Below are 22500 nucleotides of genomic sequence, written 5' to 3' on the forward strand. Positions count from 1 at the left end.
GTCATGGAGAGTGGGAAGCCCACCTCCTATTGTGCGCCCGGCTGAACGAGCCACTCTCTGTAGTCTGCTGCGGTCTTGTGCGGTGCTATTCCCAAACCAGGAGGTGATGTTACCAGTCAATATGCTCTCTAAAGTAGACATTCTTGAGGATCTTCTGACTAACTTTGAACTTCCTTAGGCGCCTAAGGAAGTAGAGGCGTTGCCATGCCTTCTTCACTACACTGTCAATGTGTGTGGTCCATGTCAAGTCCTCGGATATGTGGACTCCGAGGTACTTAAAACTGTTCACTCTCTTGACCGGTGCCCCATCGATGCTGAGGGGGCTGTAGTCTCTGGCCCCCGACCTCCTAAAGTCCACAATCATCTCTTTCGTTTTGCTGACGTTCAGGGAGAGGCTGTTCGCCCAACACCATCGCGCCAGGTCCTCTACCTCTTCCAGGAAGGCCCTCTCGTCATTTGCATAGATCAGGCCCACCACGACTGTGTCATCAGCCAACTTGATAATTGTGTTGTTGTTCCGCTGAGCCACAGAGTCATGTGTGTACAGCGAGTAGAGGAGGGGGCTCAGAACACAGCCCCTATGTTGAGAGTGATGGATGAGGAGGTGCAGTTGCCTGCTCTCACCACATGGGGTTTTCCTGTCAGGAAGTCCAAGACCCACTGGCAGAGGTCATAGTTTAAGTCCAGGTCCCTGAGCTTGGCTACGAGTTTGGAGGGGACTATGGTATTGAATGCTGAGCTGTAGTCGATGAATAGCATTCTCACATAGTTCCCCTGCCTTTTGTCCAGGTGTGATGCTGCTGTGTGCAGCACATGGGCTATGGTGTCCTCCGTGGACCTATTGGGGCGATATGAAAATTGCAGGGGGTCCAAGGTTGTTGGGGATGGAGGAACAGATGTAGCCCTTCACTAGCTTCTCAAAGCACTTCATGGCTATGTAGGTGAGAGCTACATGGCGATAGTCGTTGAGGCAAGCGGGCGTGGATTTTTTGGGTACATGGTGGACTTTTTCAGACAGGTGGGGATGACAGACTGTTCTAAGGACAGGTTGAATATGTCAGTGAATACCGGGGCCAGTTGGTCGGCACAGACTTTTAGGACGGGCCGGGGATACCGTCCGGTCCTGCTGCCTTCCTGATATTCACTTAGGTCCTCCTCAGCTCATGTTCTGTTATCCTGAACACTGAGTCTCCACCGGCAGTGGCTCCCCTCTCTATTGCAGTGGTCTGTAGGCTGGTGTTGTTATTCACAGCCTCAAACCTGGCATAGAAGGTATTTAGCTCATTCACCAGGGAGATATCATTGTTCAGCTTGGGGGAGGTGCCTTTGTAATCTGTACCGAAAACTAAAGTGAAATCCATCTTTATATTTCCCACTGTTAGAGCCTTATTAGGCCATGTTCACATCTGAAAGTCCACTTTCTGGTGGACCAAATGTGAGAATGATACATTGTTTGATTTTGGTTTGCGTTCACACAGCCCTTTTTTTGAGCAAACCTAATTTGTAAACAAAGGACATGCAGTCGCCCAGGTCATTCATTCTATTGGTCAGATCATTTTCAGGAAAATCCCGCATTTCAACCGGCATTGTTCTCCAGATCAATTGATCCCCCTCTCTTTCAGTTTTTCACTAAATAATTTAAACACCTCAGTATTTTTATGAGTTTCTACTAATAATTTAGAAATGTTATCTTCTGCCCATATCTCTAGTAGAGCCTTCACCTCGTCGCTTGCCCACGTCTGTCCTCGACTCATTGCTGCAGCTGTCAACGATAGCGTACTGTCCTTACTTACTGTCATGCACTTGTCCTAATAAACTAACCTACACTGTAGCACTCAACACACTTTGATGAACATTGTTGCTCAGCTGATAGAGTTGTGCCCTTCCTGATGGCTTGTCGTACAGAACATGTAAGTCGCTTTAGATAAAAGCGTCAGCTAAATGACTAAATGTAAATGTAAATGATGTAATGTCAATGATAGGTAGCGTCCATCTTCATCCCACAATGCACTGTAGGCTACTTTGCTTCCTAGATTAGGTACTATATAAAGTTCGATTGCATTCACACCAACAGCAAACCGCACCATGCTCCACTTTGAAAGGGACCGAGTCCCAACTTTTCAAGAGGACCATGTTCTTTGGTGCTCACAATAGTTTGATTTGTGTTCACACCTCTCCAAACGAAACAGACTATTGATTTAAAGGGACCATGGTTCACTTAAAACTGACCAAACAGGGTAGGTGTGAACGCGACCTTAGACTCTATTGGAGAGTAATTAAGGACACATTATAAAATAAGTCTACCGTAAAATGAAGTGAAATCACATATATCTCTCTATCTATCTATCTATCTATCTATCTATCTATCTATCTATCTATCTATCTATCTATCTATCTATCTATCTATCTATCTATCTATCTATCTATCGATCTATCGATCTATCTATCTCTCTCTTCCCCCCTCTACAGTATCTCTCTCTCTCTCTCTCTCTCTCTCTCTCTCTCTCTCTCTCTCTCTCTCAGTGCATGCTGGGAGCGAGATTGGAGATTGGAGATTGGAGGTGCGTGAAAGTAGAGTGAGTTTTTCGGTTTCTTTATCTATCTTGTTAGTTAAATTTATTTATGCTATATTGTAATTATAGTGTAGTGTTAGTTTGCTGTGTGTTTGGCGTGTACAGGGTTAAGTGGGGAGTTTGTTTGTTTGGCAGTCGGCCAGTTTGTGCTGCTGGCTGGCGTGAGATGCCAGTATGGAGTTTGCCAAACTCGGCAGGAAGCATGGTGTAAAGATTAATGCTTCTAATGTGTCCGTAGAGGACTGCAGCTTGGCAGTAGCTGAAGTTGTTGGGCATAAAAGTGTTAAATCAGCTGCGAGAATGAACGGTGGAGTGGTGATTTTTCTCGATTGTTTGGACAAGGTGAACTCTGTGGTAGAATCCGGAATTAGTATCGATGATGCGTTCATTGCCGTGGCGCCTCTCTCCACACCAGGCAGAAGGATTAATATAAATAACATCCCGCCATTCATAAGTGACGAAATACTAATAAGTCAACTGTTACGACCCTGGCTCAAAGGCACGCAACCTATGTGCAAACCGACACCAAAACCTGTGTTTAACTCCAAAAGACTACTCTAACAATGAAATACTGATACAAACTAAAGAACAAAGAATGGGAGAACGTGACAACTCTCCCTCTAGCCACAGACAGAGTGCATGTGTGTCTCAGAGACTGGTTTTAACCTGCCAGCAGGTATCCAATCAGCAGTAATTAGCTAATTAGCAGCCCTCACCTGCATGCCCAGTGACACATGAGTGATCAAGCTCATGGTACATAACATCAACTTGCACAACATGGGAGGATCATTTCCCCGATAAGGAAACTGTCATCTGGATGCAAATCTCCGCTGTTAAAACATGTTGTCTCACATAGACGCCAGGTTTTAATGATTCTCGAGAACAACGGAGAAGAGCTTGATTTGATTTTAAAATTAAGAGTTGATGATTTTGACTGTCGTTTTTGTGAACTCAAATTGTTTTAAGTGTGGAGAGGAGGGACATATGGTGCACGATTGTCCGAGGGGAGAGGTGGGAGGCGCACAATCTCAGCCCCGGGAGGAACGCAGCGCTGCACGCAGTGCAGGTACAGAAGAGGGAGGAGTGTGGCAGCGTAGAGCTGTGAGCAGTGCAGCAGGTACAGAGAAGGGAGGAGTGAGAGACGCTGCTCCCCCTCAACCAGTGGTAGTGTAGGTACAGAGGAGGGAGTGAGAGACGCATGGTCTCAGCAGTGCAAGGCTGCGGGTAGTGCAGCAGGTACAGAGGAGGGAGGCGTGAGAGACGCTGCTCCCCCTTCAACCAGTGGCGAGGTAACAGGGGAGAGCAGAGGTTTTTTGGTCCGCCCAACATCGCGTCGGAGAAAGAAAAGAGATAAGGAAAATATGACAAGTGACAGTGAAGTAATAGGGAAAAAAACGAATGTGGTAGACAATGTAAACAGTCAGACAGTGGATGACGTGGTGGGAAGTAGTGATGGAGGGGTGGGGGAAAATGTACTTTTATTATTTGAAAAGGAAAAAGAAAGTGGCAACAGTGGCTCTCAGGATAAAGAAGGAGTGACAAGTTTGGTCAAAGAGAGTCAGGAGGATGTAGAAGGCACAGTTTTCTCTCAGTCCAGCATGGGCGAGGATGAGGAGGGCACAAGTTCTGAGGGAAATGAGTTTCCCAATGATTCTCACGTGTCTGATTCACAACAGAAAAAACATTATGCAGTCAGGCAGATACAGAAGTTCCTGCACACAACAAAAAACATGAAGAATGTCAAAGTTGGAGTTTTTTTTTAAGATAAGGAGATGTTTATTATTTCAGCAAGAACTCAAATGAGGTTGAAAAACAATGGGGGGTACGCTTCCCATGAAGTTTTTAGACTGAGAAAAATTGTACAGAAGCTCAATAAAACGGATAATGAAGGTAAACAGAATCCAAGTATTTTAGGACGGATCCTGTGTTTTTGTATCTGTTGTTTTGAAGATTATGAGTGATATCATGTTTTCCACACTCAATATTGAACCTTTAAAGTCTATGTTTTTAACTAACTGTATGGAGGAGCCTCTGATGTATGGAGCACGGCTGGACATTCAGGAAGGTAGTAGACCTGGGCTTGGACAACATCTGCACTCAGTTGGGACAGTGAAACTGAAAAATGTAGTGGATGTAGCCGGGTCAGAAATTCACCACACAGAGGAAGTGGCTTCTTTACTGGGGCTAAGGACAGCTTGTCACAACAGAGTCTGTTTGAACGATTGGACTGAAGCGCGGAGCATCGGGGGACAAGACCTGTTGCAGGACTATTTCAGTGGAACGGAGGGTCCTGATGAGGGGGATCTGTTTCATGCGCTGAATATCAAAATTGACAAAACTGGACTAACAGGACCCTTCTTGGGTTGCTCATATGTTGTTCTTGCTGAGATATATGTGTTGAATGGAAATATGTGACTAGCCGTAGATAGTATGGACTTGTTGAGGCAACTTCAATTTTTTTTTTTTTTACATATTATGAAAGTACAGATTCATACCTTCAAAATAAGCCATCACTTGAACATTTTGGTGGGATACGTTTCACGATACTTCCTATGAATCATGGTGATATCACAAAACGTATTCAGAGAAAATGGCCTTGAAAGTTTTACACTTAGTGTTAAACAACTACAACCCTACCCAGAATGCATTGTAATCCTGCATGGCCCCCCTCTCTCTCTCTCTCTGGGGGCAATTAACACCTGGCCACGTTCTAGTGCAGACTCTTTTGTTATGACAATGACTCTGTCTTGTGGCACTGCAAACACACACCCATAGAAGGAAAAGTCATGATAGTTTATGTAATTTAGTGTGGTAGTGAAAGGTTAACCTTCTGTAGTGTGGTAGTGAAAAGTTACCCTTCTATGTCTGTGGTAGTGAAAGGTTAACCTTCTGTGTGTGTGGTAGTGAAAGGTTAACCTTCTGTAGTGTGATAGTGAAAGGGTTAACATTATGTAGTGTGGTAGTGAAAGGTTAACCTTCTGTAGTGTGGTAGTGAAAGGTTAACCTTCTGTAGTGTGGTAGTGAAAGAGTTAACCTTCTGTAGTGTGGTAGGGTTATGAAAGGGTTATGTCTGTTTTCATTTAATAAGTGGTCTTAAAATGTCAGTAGTGTACCAGAGCAGACTATATTTTTAGGAAGGAGGTTGAAGAGGAGTATCTTGACTTGACTTTGCATTAGTTTGTGGTTAACTATCCAGTGCTAGTATGAGGAACAGCATGGGTTGTGAGTGACAAGAAATTATATTATATTATATTTCCCTGCTATGTAAGCGGGGAAGGTGACAAACACCAAACCTCGTCACACAGCAGTGGCTGATAGTTCACGTAGCCCGCTTGAATTAACTGTGAGAGATAATTCATAACATAGTGTTATTGTTGGTATCACTAGCTTCTAAAAGACGGGAGGGAAAAACCGCAGCTCACATGAGCTGCTCGTACACAAACGCACCATTCAGCATGCATCTGAACTCTGAACAGTGATCAAGTAAATAAAACGCCCAACTCGCGCAAAATATCATATCAGCAGAGCATTGTCAAAACGCTGTGTATATCCATCAATAGCCATCAACTTAATGACATCACCGCCGTGGCGGCCTGTCAAAACGCTGTGTATATCCATCAATAGCCATCAACTTAATGACATCACCGCCGTGGCGGCCTGTCCTGACCAATAGCGCATCTTGAAAGGCGCCTGTATGGAAAATGCTGACGAAATATAATACCTAAGTTGTTTGTTATTTTCTTTGAGTTTCCCTATTGAATGAATTTTCTTTCTTATGGCATTAGGTTTTCAATAAATCCACTCGAACGAAATTCGTTCGCTCATAAAATGTGTGACATTCTAAATGTGTTTTAATGTTGTTTAATGACAATACACCCGAGTCCCGACTCGCGTTTTATGATGAAGGTCTTTTAATATAGACACTGCGTTTGTCACAAGTTAAGTTGCTATAACTTATAACGTTAAGATAAGTGCATTAACATTTTCCTTCTCTCTGCTAAGAAAGGAGAGCTTGTGTCCTTGTGTGTGTTTTTAACACCTCGTTAAGTACCTGTGATTAATGCATGACACGCGCACAGACCATGCAGCGTAAGCCCTCGCTTGTAGTTTTTGCCACAGTATGAGAGACAATACTGTCGAACTATCTAACAATAATTAACTCATTTACAAGTTGTATTTAGGTTTGGCAAATAAGGAATAAGATAAAGACGATTTCAAAGCAGTCAAAAATGCAATATTTCTATTTTGACCCATTACCTGAATTGCGACACATATTCTCGATTTCTGAGGAATGTACCCTGCCGGACTACATCGGCCTAGACGGTACCGAGTCAGATATGGACACTTTTTTTTGTTTGGGTGGAGCTTCAATGACGTTTTTTGTTGTGTTGCAGAAGGACAGTTGTATTTTATGCACTTTTTTTACGTGAGATCTCATGTGGTTTTAAGTATGATGGGGACACATGTTGCCCGATATAATGTGTAGTTATTTAATTGTATTGACACACACATTGTAATGAGAATTATGTAATAAATGTTTTTCTAAAATTTTAAATATCTCTCTCTCTCTCTTTCTCTCTCTCTCTCTCTCTCTCTCTCTCTCTCTCTCTCTCTCTCTCTCTCTCTCTCTCTCTCTCTCTCTCTCTCTCTCTCTGTCCCCTCAACACTCTTCCTCCCCATGACCATCCAAGCACAAGAAACACAACAACACCCATATAGAATGTATACTTTGACTTCTGATACTTCATTCAACAGGCCTAACAGGATACTTTTATTTTTGCTTTAATTATCACTATTCACGTTAAGACTTTTGAATATAGTGCAGTACTTTGACCAGAGTAATTCTATCAGGTTACTTCTACTGAAAGGAATGATGTACTTTTCCCACCCGCTCCCAACCATCAACAAATACACCCCCCCCCCCCCCTCCACCACAAGTACTCTCCTGTCTCTGTCTCTGTCTCTGTCTCTGTCTCTCTCTCTCTCTCTCTCTCTCTCTCTCTCTCTCTCTCTCTCTCTCTCTCTCTCTCTCTCTCTCTCTCTCTCTCTCTCTCTCTCTCTCTCTCTCTCTCTCTCTCTCTCTCTCTCTCTCTCTCTCTCTCTCTCTCTCTCTCTCTCACTCTCTCTCTCTGTCCTACTCCCTCTCTCTCTTGCTCTCCTACTCCAGTGAAGCGGAGCAGAGGGCTCTTCCTTTACCCGTCAATCCCCCTGACATCCCCCCCACCCCCCCCCCCACCCCTCTTCTGGGTGGCTGGTGAGTCTAGTCAGGAGACCTCGGTATGCACACACACACACACACCACCTCTTCACCACCCTGACCCACTGAGCGGAATACAATGCAATGACAACAGGTAAGGTGGAGAGAGAGAGAGAAGAGAGAGAGACAGAGAGAGAGAGAGAGAGAGAGAGAGAGAGAGAGAGAGAGAGAGAGAGAGAGAGAGAGAGAGAGAGAAGAGAGAGAGAGAGAGAGAGAGAGAGAGAGAGAGAGAGATATGAGGATGGTGGTGGGCAGGTGAACTGAAGCGACCAGTCAAGGACGACAGCCTCTATGTCCGTACACAGCTCTCACTCACTGTGTATTCACACACGTCACACACACACGTCACACACACACACACACACACACACACACACACACACACACACACACACACACACACACACACACACACACACACACACACACACACACACACACACACACACACAGGTGGGTGACCAAACGTCCCGATTTGTGCGGGACAGTCCCGCATTTCAGCCCTCTGTCCCGCATACCGCAAGAGAAGAACAATGTACCGCATTTCAATAAGTGTCCCGCAATAAACATATTATTATTATTATTATTATTATTATTATTATTATTATTATTATTATTATTATTATTATTAATTATTATTATTATTATTATTATTATTATTATTATTATTATTATTATTATTATTATATTATTGTTTTTGTCCTCTCATTAATCCCCAAAACATGCACTAATGCACGCACTGCAAGTATACATATGTAACGTTATGTAACATAGCCTATAGTATAACCAGCACAAGCGCATATATATACCTGGCGCGAGCTGTTTATTTCCGGTCGCTCAAGTTGCGCGGCACAAACAGCTTGTGCCAGGTACTATTATGCAAGCTGTTATTGGCTATTGGTTATTGGTTATTGGGGGATGACGTGACTGTATGCGAGGTCTACCCCATCCTCTCTACCCTGCATGGGAAACTCCAGCAAAGGCTCACAGATTCCTTCTTTGGAACAGAGGCCAGTGTCCTTCTCCGCCACTTCCCAGATGCGAGAGCGGCAAAGACAGAGCAGACTTCACATCGTTCTACACAGGTCTGCCATCGTCTACCTCGAGAAGTGGTTTCGATTTCTCCGATGAGAATGATCTGAAGGCTCTTTCTGTCATGTCTCTAAAGAGAAACGTCAGCTTCACTGACCTGTGTGCTACAGCTGAAGCCCTTATTGTTAGACATGGATGCGCTCTCGAGGAGTTTTGTTTAATCGTTCTAAAGGAAGTGGTGGAGATGGAGGCGACTGTTGGAGTGAAGTGGGGCTGCTGTTGAAGGACATCCAGACCCCCAACCTGACCCAGCTGGCTTCATTCTTACTGAGCATCCCGGTCGCGAATGCGTTCGTAGAGAGGTTGTTCTCCCTCATGACCGGCGCGTGGACGACAGAGAAATAGATGCAGCGTGGAGCTTGTGAAGAGCGAAATACAAGTCAAAACTAATTTCTCTCTCACATGTGCAGCTTTTTATAATATGCTCTTGGTCAGAAGGCTTTACTAGAAGCTGCACGGTCCAGTAATAATATAGATTCCTCAAGCACTAGGCACTATGGTGCTCTCCATGGTGCTAAAAATTTCAGAGGCACATTTCTATGTTTAAGATGCAAATCGTGCAATGCGAAGATTTGCTTAGCCTAGCCTACTGTTCCCCATAAGATATATTTTGTATATATAGTTGTTTCCTGTTGTTCACTGCTGTTTTCATTAGTATATATATGTATTTCACTTAGAGGATAACACTCTAGGCCATAACACAGGCCTACTAATGCTCATGTTATTATATTCATCCTGTATATACCCATTTACATTTAACCTGTTAATTAAACTTTAAAAAAATGAAATGTATATAAAAAAAAAAGTATTAAAAAGTATTATCATTTTTGTCAGATTATCATTGAATTAAAAATTAAATGTTTGTAGTGTTCTGCACAAGGTTTAGAATCAAGGAAGCCACTACCAGTGTAGACAATGTAATACATGTGCACTTCTATAGCCATATAACCGCTAGGAGTCGGTAGGTAATTTAACAGCATGTTGGATTGTGGTATTCTTCTATACAGTGATTATGAGTAAAATAAGCAATTAAATACATTATGTAAACATGATTATTGTATACATATTCATTACTGTCCCGCAATTTCAACAAATGTCCCGCAAAATCGACACGCTGTCCTGCATTTGGATCATATGGACTTGGTTAATCACACACACATGCACACACACACACACACACACACACACACACACACACACACACACACACACACACACACACACACACACACACCACACACACACACACACACTCACACACACACACACACACACACACACACACACACGCACGCACACACGCACACACACACACAAAACACAACCGTTTTCTTTACTGTATGCTAGTTATGTGTGTCTCTTGTACTAAGAGAGGTCCCGAAGCCAAAAGACACAGAAAAATTTATGGGGCCTGAAAAGTTTAAACCTGTGACAAGAGATCCCCTGGTGGAGATAGTGAGTAGTGCAGTGTGAGTCGCCCAGCTCGGTAACAAGTTGAGTCTGATTGACAATGAAAGGGCTTATGGTGATTCAAAGCTCCCAGGCGGGGCTGTATCATTTACTGTCAGTCAGATGGCTCAGCCAATAAAGGCTCTCAGCTCGCTGTGATCTTCATTAAAACCACCCTGCGTAAGTGAATTAGAACGACACTGACTGGTTTCCACATTACATTTCCTTCACTGAGGATATTTCAAAGAGGACTCGATCACTCAGTCGTCACGTTACACTCAGTATAATGAGGAGGATATGTCTTAATATACAACAGTTAGTTCCGACCATGTCATTTGATTGGACAATAGTGATGATACAGTGGCATGGGATTTTTGTTACTATACATGTATCACTCCGCTTTGCAGCTGTTCTAAAAATAAATAACCGTTAATTACATTAACCGTCGTTTATCTGTCTTAGATGGTGACAAACTGAGCACCGCAAATAACATTTGAGTTGAATTATGAATGGTGGTCAAGAGAGGACAAAGGGAAGGAAAGAAGCCTGGATGAGAAGAAAGAAGCCTGATGTAACGTGTGGATCGACACAAAGTAGCACACTGGGTGGGGGGGGGGGGGGGGGGGTGTACGGGTTGCTCTGCAACAGCCCAGTCGCAGTCCAGTCACGGAACTATTTGTGTCGGCGGAGCCAAATAAATGACGAAATAAACAGACAAATCATAATGTGCTATAAGAATATCAGCACCGCTGTGATTCGGTCGTACGAGGCCACAGGCCATGTGCCGAAGAGAATCGTATAAGATGATTCAGTATAACAGTGTGACCTCGAGGGTGATTTGGATTATGAGACACACATAGGCATTTCACCAGAGGGCTCGGAGCCCTGGGCCAGCCATAATGGTCGCCCCTGGAGCAGGTAAGACAAAGAAGACAAAATAATAGGGTTTGAAGGATGTTGCAGTACTTTCAAATGCTGAACTGAATGTCCCAAGTTACAGTGAGTCCCAAGTTACAGTGATCAGTTAAAGCCAAGTCGCAAGTCCTATAATGTGTTCTGTACTACATTTAATGCCATTTCAATGTTTTAAAACCCAATAAATAATAGTGTAGTATATTAGATTGATGTAAATCATAAATGTGTTGTCCAAATGAAAGTCAATGGAAATACAAGAAATAAACTAAAGAAAAGCTGCAGAGCAAGCAAGCAGCAAATGATCCATTTCACATTCAATTCAATGTTTCCACTAGCCTAATTCGTATTCATCGACTGGAGTCATGGTGAAAGTCTTGTATGACTCCAATGGCCATTTGAGCATTCATACTTATTGTGCCATTGGTGCACACAGTCTCCATAGCAACCATATACAGTACAGATCCCAGCTACAGCTGACAGCTGTTCATTGACATTAGCCAACGACTTCTGGCTACTAACAGATTGAGCAACATATGAGGGCTGGCTACAGATTATAATGATGACTATAGCCTATCTATTTGATTTGCAAGAGGAGTGTTTTAATTTACTTTTATTAAGAACGGAAATTTTGTTTTTGTCTAGTCAATATGATCAGGAAGAGTAAGGCAAGTGCCTGGCTGTGATTGAGGCAGACACAGTGGTAGAACCCTGGCTTGCTCATCCAGTCAACCAGTCAAAGCAAACACATTTGACTACTGTAAATGCAGCAGCTATGCAACATATCCAAAAGTGTGATGGCAAATATGTTGAATATATCGATGGCCGAGGAGCAAAACCTCCTATCTGCATAAAAAGAAGTGAGGAAAAACCTCCTATCTGCACTTTGCGAGGCACTAATACCTGGTCGGTATTGTTAACACATAATATAGTAATATAGTCCAAAACACTGTGTATTGCATTGGGTATCCTTAAAAAATAGCATTCTGCAAGAAAACAACAGGTCCTCGGCGCTAAGAAGACAACACTACCCCTTACGACGATGCGCCTTATGACGACATGTAAGCGACCAAATAGCCCTCGATAGAATGACCAGCGACAGAGAGGCTGGAGGGATCAGTACTGTACCTGCAGTAGAAGATGGTACTTCAGTACTCGCTGCATAGGGACTACCAACAGATCCCTCAGTGTGAACTTGCCATAGTTGGCCCTCTTGGAACACTCCTGTACACACAGAGAAAACACATCTGATCACAATGACCAAAGGAATCCACCATGTTCTTCATTGAGTCGGCGTGGTAGTGGAAATGTATGGACATGTATATTGGTTGTTAAACCAATACCTGGCTAAATAAAAGACGGAGAATTACGGATGTAATGTCCCTATGTGTACAAGTGTAGCAATTTGCCTGTTGGTAACTATAGAATATTGCAGATGTGGAGTCATCACCTGTAATACCTTGGGGGTACACTAGAGGGCATTCTCTGACCAAGCTCAGAAAATACTGTTGTACTAAAAACAAGTTTATTCAACCTCTTGTGTGGAAAGTGGAAACGCTTGTGGTTTTAAATGAATGTCGGTTATGTAAGTCTTCTGTCTTCCTGTACCTCCAGCTTCATGCGCACATCCTCTCTGTCTTTACAGATGATGTCCAGAGCAGCGATCGATGGCCGTTTCTACGTGGCTACAGTACTTCCCATAGATCAATAACCTGGAAGAGAGAAAAGGAGAGATGAATTGAAAAATTAGAAGGGATGAGAGATAGATAGAGAGAAATAGAGGGGGGATTAGAGAAACAGAGAGAGATACAATGAAAGAGACAGACATACAGATAGAGAGGGGGGTGAGAGCGACATAGAGAAGAAAGAAAAAGACAGATGAGAGAGAGAGAGAGAGAGAGAGAGAGAGAGAGAGAGAGAGAGAGAGAGAGAGAGAGACAGACAGACAGACAGACAGACAGACAGACAGACAGACAGACAGACAGACAGACAGACAGACAGACAGACAGACAGACAGACAGACAGACAGACAGACAGACAGACAGAACACAAGTCTACCTCTCTTTGTATATGATGAAGATCTGGTAAAGGTTCTGGGCACTATTGTGGACAACCGAATCTTGAACTTCAACGAGGAGACTTTTATGAACTTTGACCAAGTCCTGCAAAACAACAGAGACAACATTCAAAGACCTAGAAAAACATTTGATCTGTTGTTGCTTCAAGGAGAATTGAAAGGAACACGCCAACATTATGGTAAATGTGCTTGCCGTCTTCTCCAGAGTCAGACAACAATAGATACCAATTTCCTCTCTGTGTGTTCAGTAGAAAGCTATCCGGCTGCAAGCTAGCCTAGCTTAATTTAAACATTTTTAAACACAACAATTTATTGTGCTACAACGTTATTTGAAAATGCATTCATTTATTGTTTATTCAAGAAAATAAACCACTCTTTACAAATGTGCGCCTGTGATCTCATGAAACATGACTAGCGGATACAGCAAATTATCACGTCAACTCTCAATTCAAGTAATTTTTTTTATTTAAAAACAGGAAATGTTTTGAGTCACACACATTTTATTTGTAATAAGTAGCCTAGCTGTATTTAACTGTATTATGGCTGCATCCATGTTTGAAAGGTGTCCTAATGATTCCCAATGGAGTTTAGCTCAAAACCCCACCCCATAGCATGACAAACCGTAGCCTCCTATTTTGCGCTGGTTGGCTGAGACGCTCTCCATGCTGGCTTCCCTCTCTCTACTGTTCGTCAGCGTCTCACTATTAGCTAGAAACTAACATTATGCTAGCCAGCCCTGTCGCTAGTCTTCTACGGTTAGGAATCAGTGAATATAATCTGACAGAATGTTTGTTAAAATAGCTAACTACAGTAGCTACATCCTTGTCTCAGCTATTTCTGCCCATAGGTTTACACTAGGGGCACTAGCGTAACATTACAGGGTCTACTGTCAGCCTGTAAAACAGCAAGGAGTATGAAATGTTCCTTTAAAACAGGCACACATAAGGGTGAATGAAAGGCTCTATTAAATTATTAGCCTACTGAAATATTGTCGTTCATCAAAAATGTGGGAATCTTTTCATATTTTGATTGATTGATCTCCTATTTTAAACCTACGAATATAGTAATACCATAGCTAATTATAAGTGATTAGGCTCCTCAAATATCGTTTCATAAAAAGTAAAACACTTTATTTTTCGAATATTTTTTTTTTACACCGCCCCCACTGTAGACTATCCTCTTAGATTTTGTAACGCGTGCGAACAGGGCGCAGACAGTGGAGCCCAGTATGGTCTGCGGGGCTGCAGCTGGAGCCCCTGCTATGATTTGCTCACCTGCGATAGGGCTAGGCTGATAACACACTGTAGCACCCACTCCCCACACTTTATATTTATTGATGACGGATTGCACTACAACTCGTACACCTTACTGTAAATTGTACCTAAATTGTACCTCATCCCATTTCTGCTTTGCACTATATAGTACTGTACATTAGTACACTGCATAGGATTGTATATTATATGGTAACTCAGTTACGTCTATTCTGCATCGAACATTGTACATATGTCTATACTGAACACTGTGACCTCATTTTCTACTTCTAAATTACATGCTATACTATGTTATTTGATACTATCTTGTCTAGCACAGTCTCTGGAGCGTAACAGTAAGAAGCATTTTGTATGAAAGTATTTTGTACTTCTGTATGACAACTATTAAAGAAACTTGAAAACTTAACTAATGTTCATTGGCAGCGTTCAAAACACAGCGGGAAGGCGCCGGTTAAAACGCCGCAAATATCCAAGCAAGCTGCGGTGCTTAGAAAAACAAGATGAGAGCGAAAGCCGAACAGGAGACGGCCGCCGCGCCGCGTCCACAGCCCAGCCGCCTAAATATTAAAGGCAACCAACTTGTGTCTAACCACGCCCAACTTGCGTCTTGATAGGTTTTTCAGTTCATTGATGACGAATATCCTCTATATATCTAAAAGCCTTAATGAAGAATATGCCTAGAAGTCTGTGTCTCTCTCCCTCCTCACACACATGCAAAATCATGTAGCAGAACATGCAAAATCCTAGTTCACTCTCTCTCTGGCAGTTATACATGCAATATCCTTCCTTTCAGCACACACACACACACACACACACACACACACACACACACACACACACACACACACACACACACACACACACACACACACACACACACACACACACACACACACACACACACACAGACATACACACACCCCCCTCCCCTTTCTAAGAGTGTATAAAGTGACATGTAATATGGACATTCTGTTCTCTCTCTTTTGTCTCCGGCTCTCTTTTGTCTACTGGTGATGTGCCCGCGCGGGGTGACTGTCTGTCTTCTTCTGATGAATAAAAGCTCCGTTTGAGAAATACTCTGTCTTCCGCTTCATCTTTCGGCCGACTGGTCCACAACTATATCAATTAAGAATTCACGAGGGATAGGAAATCCCTAACAAATGGAGGTTCCAGTGAGAATTGATGTGGGCCAGCCGCAACCAAGGACGGAATGGGGACGCGGAGGAGGAGGAGGAGACGGTGCAGAGGATCCAGCAGTCACTACCAGCTGTCTGCAGCACGTCTGAACCAGGGGTGAGATACCAGCAGCCCCTCAGACGTCCGTGACCAGACCACCAGACGACCGGATGACAGGCAGGAGGAGACGAAGGACAGACGGGCCAGGATGAGAGGCGACCGGAGGAGATGGCAGCTGTGCGAGAGGCCGGAGAGGAACACCGCAGCCAGGCACCGCGGAGACCGCAGATCAATCACCGCTGATCGTCGTCTACGACACGCAGTTCGTCCACGACTAGAACGGGGGAAGCGGCCGCAGGAGAGACACTGAGCTGAGTTGGAGTGATGGTGGGCCGGCCGGCGAGAGGTGGAGAGGACAGTTTGAGACACTGGGAAGGCAGCGGACCAGGGGAGACACGTTTGTCTAGGGGACCGCACCCTGGAACGGGGACCAACCTCAGGAGGTCAGCCCTTGCCCTCCAGAAGACGGGGCCGACCCAGGTGGGCGGTGCACTGTGACAGAGGGAAGGAAGCGCCCTGATGGACGAACCAGCTCAGGAGGAGACCCACGTCCCCTAGAAGACGGGACCAGGGGTGCACTGTAATAGAGGGGGGGTTCCTCTGGGTTAGGTGATGAGTAAGGGGGGTCCGGCGGGGTTACGTGCTATCTTCTGTTAGGTTGCCAGAATTGTGTTTCTCTCTTTCTTCTCTCTCTCTCTCCCGCTTTCTCCCCTCCCTCTATCTCTCTCTCTGCTCTCCTGATGTTGATTATCCCGTCTGGTATTGGATGTGATGCATGTAATGAGGTGACAATCGACGGGTACAGGTCCATCAATGAACTGTTGTGTGTTGACGTTTTATTTAACGTCAAAAGGGGGAATTGATAGGTTTTTCAGTTCATTGATGACGAATATCCTCTATATATCTAAAAGCCTTAATGAAGAATATGCCTAGAAGTCTGTGTCTCTCTCCCTCCTCACACACATGCAAAATCATGTAGCAGAACATGCAAAATCCTAGTTCACTCTCTCTCTGGCAGTTATACATGCAAAATCCTTCCTTTCAGCACACACACACACACACACACACACACACACACACACACACACACACACACACACACACACACACACACACACACACACACACACACACACACACACACACACACACACACACACACACACACACACACACACACACACACACACACACACACAGAGACATACACACACCCCCCTCCCCTTTCTAAGAGTGTATAAAGTGACATGTAATATGGACATTCTGTTCTCTCTCTTTTGTCTCCGGCTCTCTTTTGTCTACTGGTGATGTGCCCGCGCGGGGTGACTGTCTGTCTTCTTCTGATGAATAAAAGCTCCGTTTGAGAAATACTCTGTCTTCCGCTTCGTCTTTCGGCCGACTGGTCCACAACTATATCAATTAAGAATTCACGAGGGATAGGAAATCCCTAACAGTCTAGCCACGGCCCCGCGGCGACGCGGCAGCAGCAGAGCGTAGCGGCAGAGCGGAGCTCATTATATGCCAGTAACCGCCCCTTATTCAGTATCCAGAAATAGCTCAATTGGCAAATCTGCATGGCTGTGGATCCTACAGCTCGTTGCTCGCTAGTTTGATTCCCTTCAATTTTTTTTTTTTTTTTTTAAACGTGCATTCGCATTCTTTCGCCGTTAAGTTTAGGCATAACTTTAAGCATTGTTTCGGAGTTGGTTAAGGTTAGGCATTGTTTCGGAGTTGCTTAAGGTTAGAAGGGTTAAGTTTAGGCGCTGTTAAGGAGCTGGTTAAGGTTAGAGTTTGACTTAGAGAATGGCAATATTTTTTAACGTGCATTCATTTCGCCGGTTAAGTTTAGGCATTGTTTCGGAGTTGGTTAAGGTTAGGCATTGTTTCGGAGTTGCTTAAGGTTAGAAGGGTTAAGTTTAGGCGCTGTTAAGGAGCTGGTTAAGGTTAGAGTTTGACTTAGAGAATGGCAATAGACAGCCTATTTCCGAGCTGCAGCGCGAGGCAATAGACAGCCTATTTCCGCGCTGCCGCTCTCTCGCGCTGCCGTGGTCACATGGGCGTATTGGCCAATCAGAGAAACGCTAAACACAAGTTGGTTGCCTAAAATATTCACGCAGCCCAGCCAGGCCCCCAGCCACGCTACAGCCGGCAAGACAGGTTAGAAGAATAGAACGTTTTATTCGCCATAACCAGTATGCTACTACAGGTTACATGTATGCATCAAAACGGTTACATTGTTTGTGTCGCTCCGCAGAGCTGAGCGTGAGAGCGCGGAGTTGGGCAGTGGTCTCCTCTAGTGAACGAGAGTGTTATTATTATTATTATTATATCACTTATCTCAGCACCCACGCTGCTGAAGCCCTGATTATATTATATTATTATTATACAGTTCCTACTGACCCTATACTGTTTACAAAAGATGCCTGAAAAAATAAACATTTAAAAAAGTAGCCTACAGCCGCCGAGTGCTCCCACGGGCCGAATATTGCCCCGATCCTCACGAGATTAAATCAACGGGTACCTCTCTTCCTAAATCACTTCCATCATCGAAAATGAGGGGAAAAGGTCGGCTTGCGACCCTGAACATTTCATGTGATTTTAAAAACGCTGTATTAAGTGAGCCTATTATGGGCTCCACGCGAGCTTTCTACCGTGGGTACATCTGGGCGTCCTGCAACTTTTACTCATTCACATGCAGCCCCGAAAATGCTTAGAAAAGGAAAGCCGAAAGCGTGGAATAAAGTCGCCGAAACGGAAACACACTTTTTGCAACCGAATATGTGTCTTGAATTTGCTCCCACGCGGCGAAAAAAAAAGCACTCACTTTATTATTGATTTAGGGGAGTGGGCGGGGCCTCATGGTCTGACCTGCGGGGGGCCCCGACATATTGCGCAACGCCACTGTTGGGAACCATCAAAGATTGTCCATCTAGCAGCTAGCTCTTGGTCTGTTAAGCATTAGCTCTAACATTTGCTACCATTTGCTATGTCAACTATCAAATATGTTACAGCTAATGCTAGTTAGTGTTAATCAAAGATGATGTTTGATTAACAGTAAACTAGCACTAACATTTGGTTAGTGCTAACGCTAGCTAACAGCAAAAGAGGGTTTGTTAAATGCTTTGTGTTGTGGGTAAGAGACAGGACACATCATAAACGGGGGAAGCCATACTTAATACAGTCCCCCATGGTGGTATTTGTGTAGATTCACAGTTCACACTATTCCAGGGACAAAAGACACATTTTGTCTGCAGGCCCCATTTTGGCCAGCCCTGCCATAGAGACTCTACATATTGTATTGTACGGCAGAGGAGGAAGTTGTGGACGGAGCTTACCGGGATATTCACAAACACCCTCTCCATCTCCACCGTGGAGAGAAACATGATGAGAGGAGCCATGAAGTGCTGCAGGGGAGAAAGAGAGGGAGGGAGGGAGGGAGGGAGGGAGGGAGGGAGGGAGGGAGGGAGGGAGGGAGGGAGGGAGGGAGGGAGGGAGGGAGGGAGGGAGGGAGAGAGAGAGGGATAGATATGATATGCAAATATATGGGGGGGTTGACAGACAGACCTTTGTCTTTTTACATTCATGATAACAAATCACTGAACTGAGAAAGAGGGGATAAAGAGAAAGAAAAGAGACAGAAAGGCAGAGAGAGATAAGATAGATAGATAGATAGAGACAGAGGGGGAGAGAGAGAGAGAGAGAGATAGAGAGAGAGAGAGAGAGAGCGAGAGAGAGAGAGAGAGAGAGAGAGAGAGAGGAGAGAGAGAGAGAGAGAGAGAGAGAGAGAGAGAGAGAGGAGGGGGGGGGGGGAGGGGAGAGAGAGAGAGAGAAAAAAAGAGAGAGAGAGAGAGACAGAGAGATTTCCCTCTAGAATTCCAGTAGTGAGAAAGTCATTTTAAAAGCCTATTACGGTGCCAAGTTGCAAACAGCTTTAGTCAGCAAAGAACACAGAGAGGCATGTCAGAGGCCTGTCTCCATCATAGCCATGAGCTTATTGCGTTGGAGGTAATTATCCAGTTCATCTTGTGAATAGTTACTGTGGGATTTATAGAGTTTATTATACAATTCATAAAAAGCCTGGTTAATCTCTTGTTTTGTGTGATAGATTATGTTACTCTCTTTAAAAGCGAATTGCTTTAATAACCCTTTCTGCTCTGGAATGAAATGCTTGCTCCTTCTTTAATCGATGGGCGAAGTCATTCGCTTGGTTTATTACTGTAGCAAATAAAACATTTTCTGTCTGTGATTTCATTATAAATGTTGAGATTTAGTTCAGCTCTGGATACAGTTAATGGTGTTTATCCTCTGTAGATGCGGTGAAGTGCTCCACATCTTACTTCTCTCTCACGTTCTTGTCTTTGCATCTGTTTTTCACGTTTAAAAAATTAATTACACATAATAAATAATCCTCTTACAGTGGCTTTTGCGGCCGCGCTAATAATATTGGGATCTACTGTATGAAGGGATCATTGTCTCCCTATATTATAATCCACAAATTTTTTATTTAAATTCGTTATCTTTAAGTGAGCAGGTATCGAATTTAGCTCACTTAGAGATAAAGTGTTCCCAATCCAAATGAATAGTTCAGTGAATTCTAGCGCGATCTGAAAGAGTAATTGGATTAATTCCACAATCTTTTGAGTGGATATGAATTACGCTCCTCCCTACTCTGTCTGTGGCACTCTGTGTTCGGCTTGCTCTCCCTGCAAGAGGCTGGTGGGCAGAGTCCTTCTAATTGATGTCAATTTGGTACATTTCCCCCTTACATCACAACACTGTTGGAATGGAATCTTGGAACCTATTCTACACACGTCCAAATGACTCTGGTCTTATAGGGATTTTGCTCTGAACTACAAAAAACTGCTTTTTCCTTTGACACTTCCAGCACCTGGAGTGCCCTCCAACTGACTCTGAAGCTGAAGGTTCTTCCAACACCTGGAGTGCCCTCCAACTGACTCTGAAGCTGAAGGTTCTTCCAACACCTGGAGTGCCCTCCAACTGACTCTGAAGCTGAAGGCTCTTCCTTCTTTTGCTGCATTTAAAAGTATAATCTCTGACCACTGTGTGTGTCGACTTGTAACTGTCTTAGCTGATTTTTATTATTATATATTCTTATACAATATGTATGAATTTGCTGATGACCTCTGTATTTGTTTGGTAAGCGCACCTTTGCTGTAAATGATTGTAACCTCAGTGTCTTACGAGTTGGAAATAAAGGTTTGAAATTAAATTAAATTAAACATGTGGGCTGGATGGCCCAGGTGTATATCTCTGACCTCTGACCTCTTGACTCTCTCCCTGCTGGAGGGTTTTTATTTATGGTTTAGTTCACCGCTCTGCAACACCCTACACTCACTCATCCACACAATCTTTTTTTTTTTTTTTTTTTTTATAATGAGTGTTTTATGTGAATAGGTATATCCTCTGGTGCCACTCCAAATATTGCAATTATAGGGGAAGGGTCAATTTTGGTTCCAAATATTGCAGAAAAAGTATCAAATATAGATGTCCAATAGTTATATAAATTTAGACACGTCCAGAATGTATGAACGAGAGAACCCGTCATCGTCTTGCACCTATTGCACAAAGGATCTGTCCCTGGATAAAACGTAGCCAACTTCTCCTTTGAGAAATGTAGATGGTGTAGCACCTTAAACTGTATGAGCCCATGTCTGGCACATATTGAGGAAGAGTGAACATTCCGAAGAATAGATTGCCATTGTTCATCCGAAAATTATTTTTTCAAGCATGTTGGGAAATTTTGGATATCTGTTGCGTACAAAGTCACAAATTTGCATATAGCGGAAGAAATGAGTCCGGGGGATGTCATGCTTTTGAGTCAGCTGAGTAAATGAGGCAAAAAACATTGTCAATATACAGATCTTTAAAATTAGATATACCCTTATTGCTCCAGATCTTAAAAGCAGAGTCCAATAGGGACGGTGGGAACATATGATTGCAAGGGATTGGTGCCCGAGACGACATTGATTGTAGACCGAACCTTTTCCTACATTGTATCCAGATTCTAAGAGAGTGATGCACTCTCAATCGGGTTATGTCGGTATGCATCCAATTTTAACGGAAGGGCTGAGCTAATCAAAGCTTGCAATGAGGTTTTTCCGCAGTGGGAGGACTCAATATGCAACCACTCTGGAGTCTCAGTCGACCGATCCCCCATCCAGTAAAGAATATTGCGTGTGTTTGCTGCCGAATAATAAAATTGAAAATTTGGCAAGGCCAGCCATCCACACAATCTTTAAATGTAATGTAAAGTAATATAATATATATTATGGAGGTTAGGCTTATTATTCATCCTGAGCCTTTATGGATATACAGTAGGTGCATCATACATATGGACATAATTTATGTTGTTAGCTTGTATGCACCCAAGTCAAAAACAAGTATATTTTTCTACACTGAAAGTACTGTACATTGTTGCTATAACAAGTGTGTTAAAGGTGTGCTTTTCCGAGGGCATACTTGCAATGTATCGTTGGTGCTTAATTACATGAATAGTGTGGTGGTCATTGATATGCTGTAAGTGTAATCAAAGTATACTAAAGTACACACCTGAGTTGTTTACAAAACGTAGGTTGTACTTTATTAAATGTATTAACAGTGTACTATTTTGAT

The 22500-nt window shown here is 43.5% G+C and overlaps 1 protein-coding gene across 1 annotated transcript in view; it reads right to left on the bottom strand.

The window, feature by feature from the left end:
* The window catches only part of vav3 (vav guanine nucleotide exchange factor 3), a gene marked incomplete at its 5' end in the record, with an annotated part of 236042 nt that overhangs the window by 128090 nt on the left and 85452 nt on the right, over positions 1 to 22500 (bottom strand). The window contains 5 exon segments of the mRNA XM_084325889.1: positions 12412 to 12507; positions 12892 to 12948; positions 12950 to 12995; positions 13342 to 13445; positions 19203 to 19271. Coding sequence (XP_084182015.1) covers positions 12412 to 12507; positions 12892 to 12948; positions 12950 to 12995; positions 13342 to 13445; positions 19203 to 19271 — 372 coding nt within the window.

The sequence above is a fragment of the Notolepis coatsorum genome, assembly GCF_963971535.1.
Source record: "Notolepis coatsorum genome assembly, chromosome: 12".
In the NCBI taxonomy this organism is placed as follows: Eukaryota; Metazoa; Chordata; class Actinopteri; order Aulopiformes; family Paralepididae; genus Notolepis; species Notolepis coatsorum.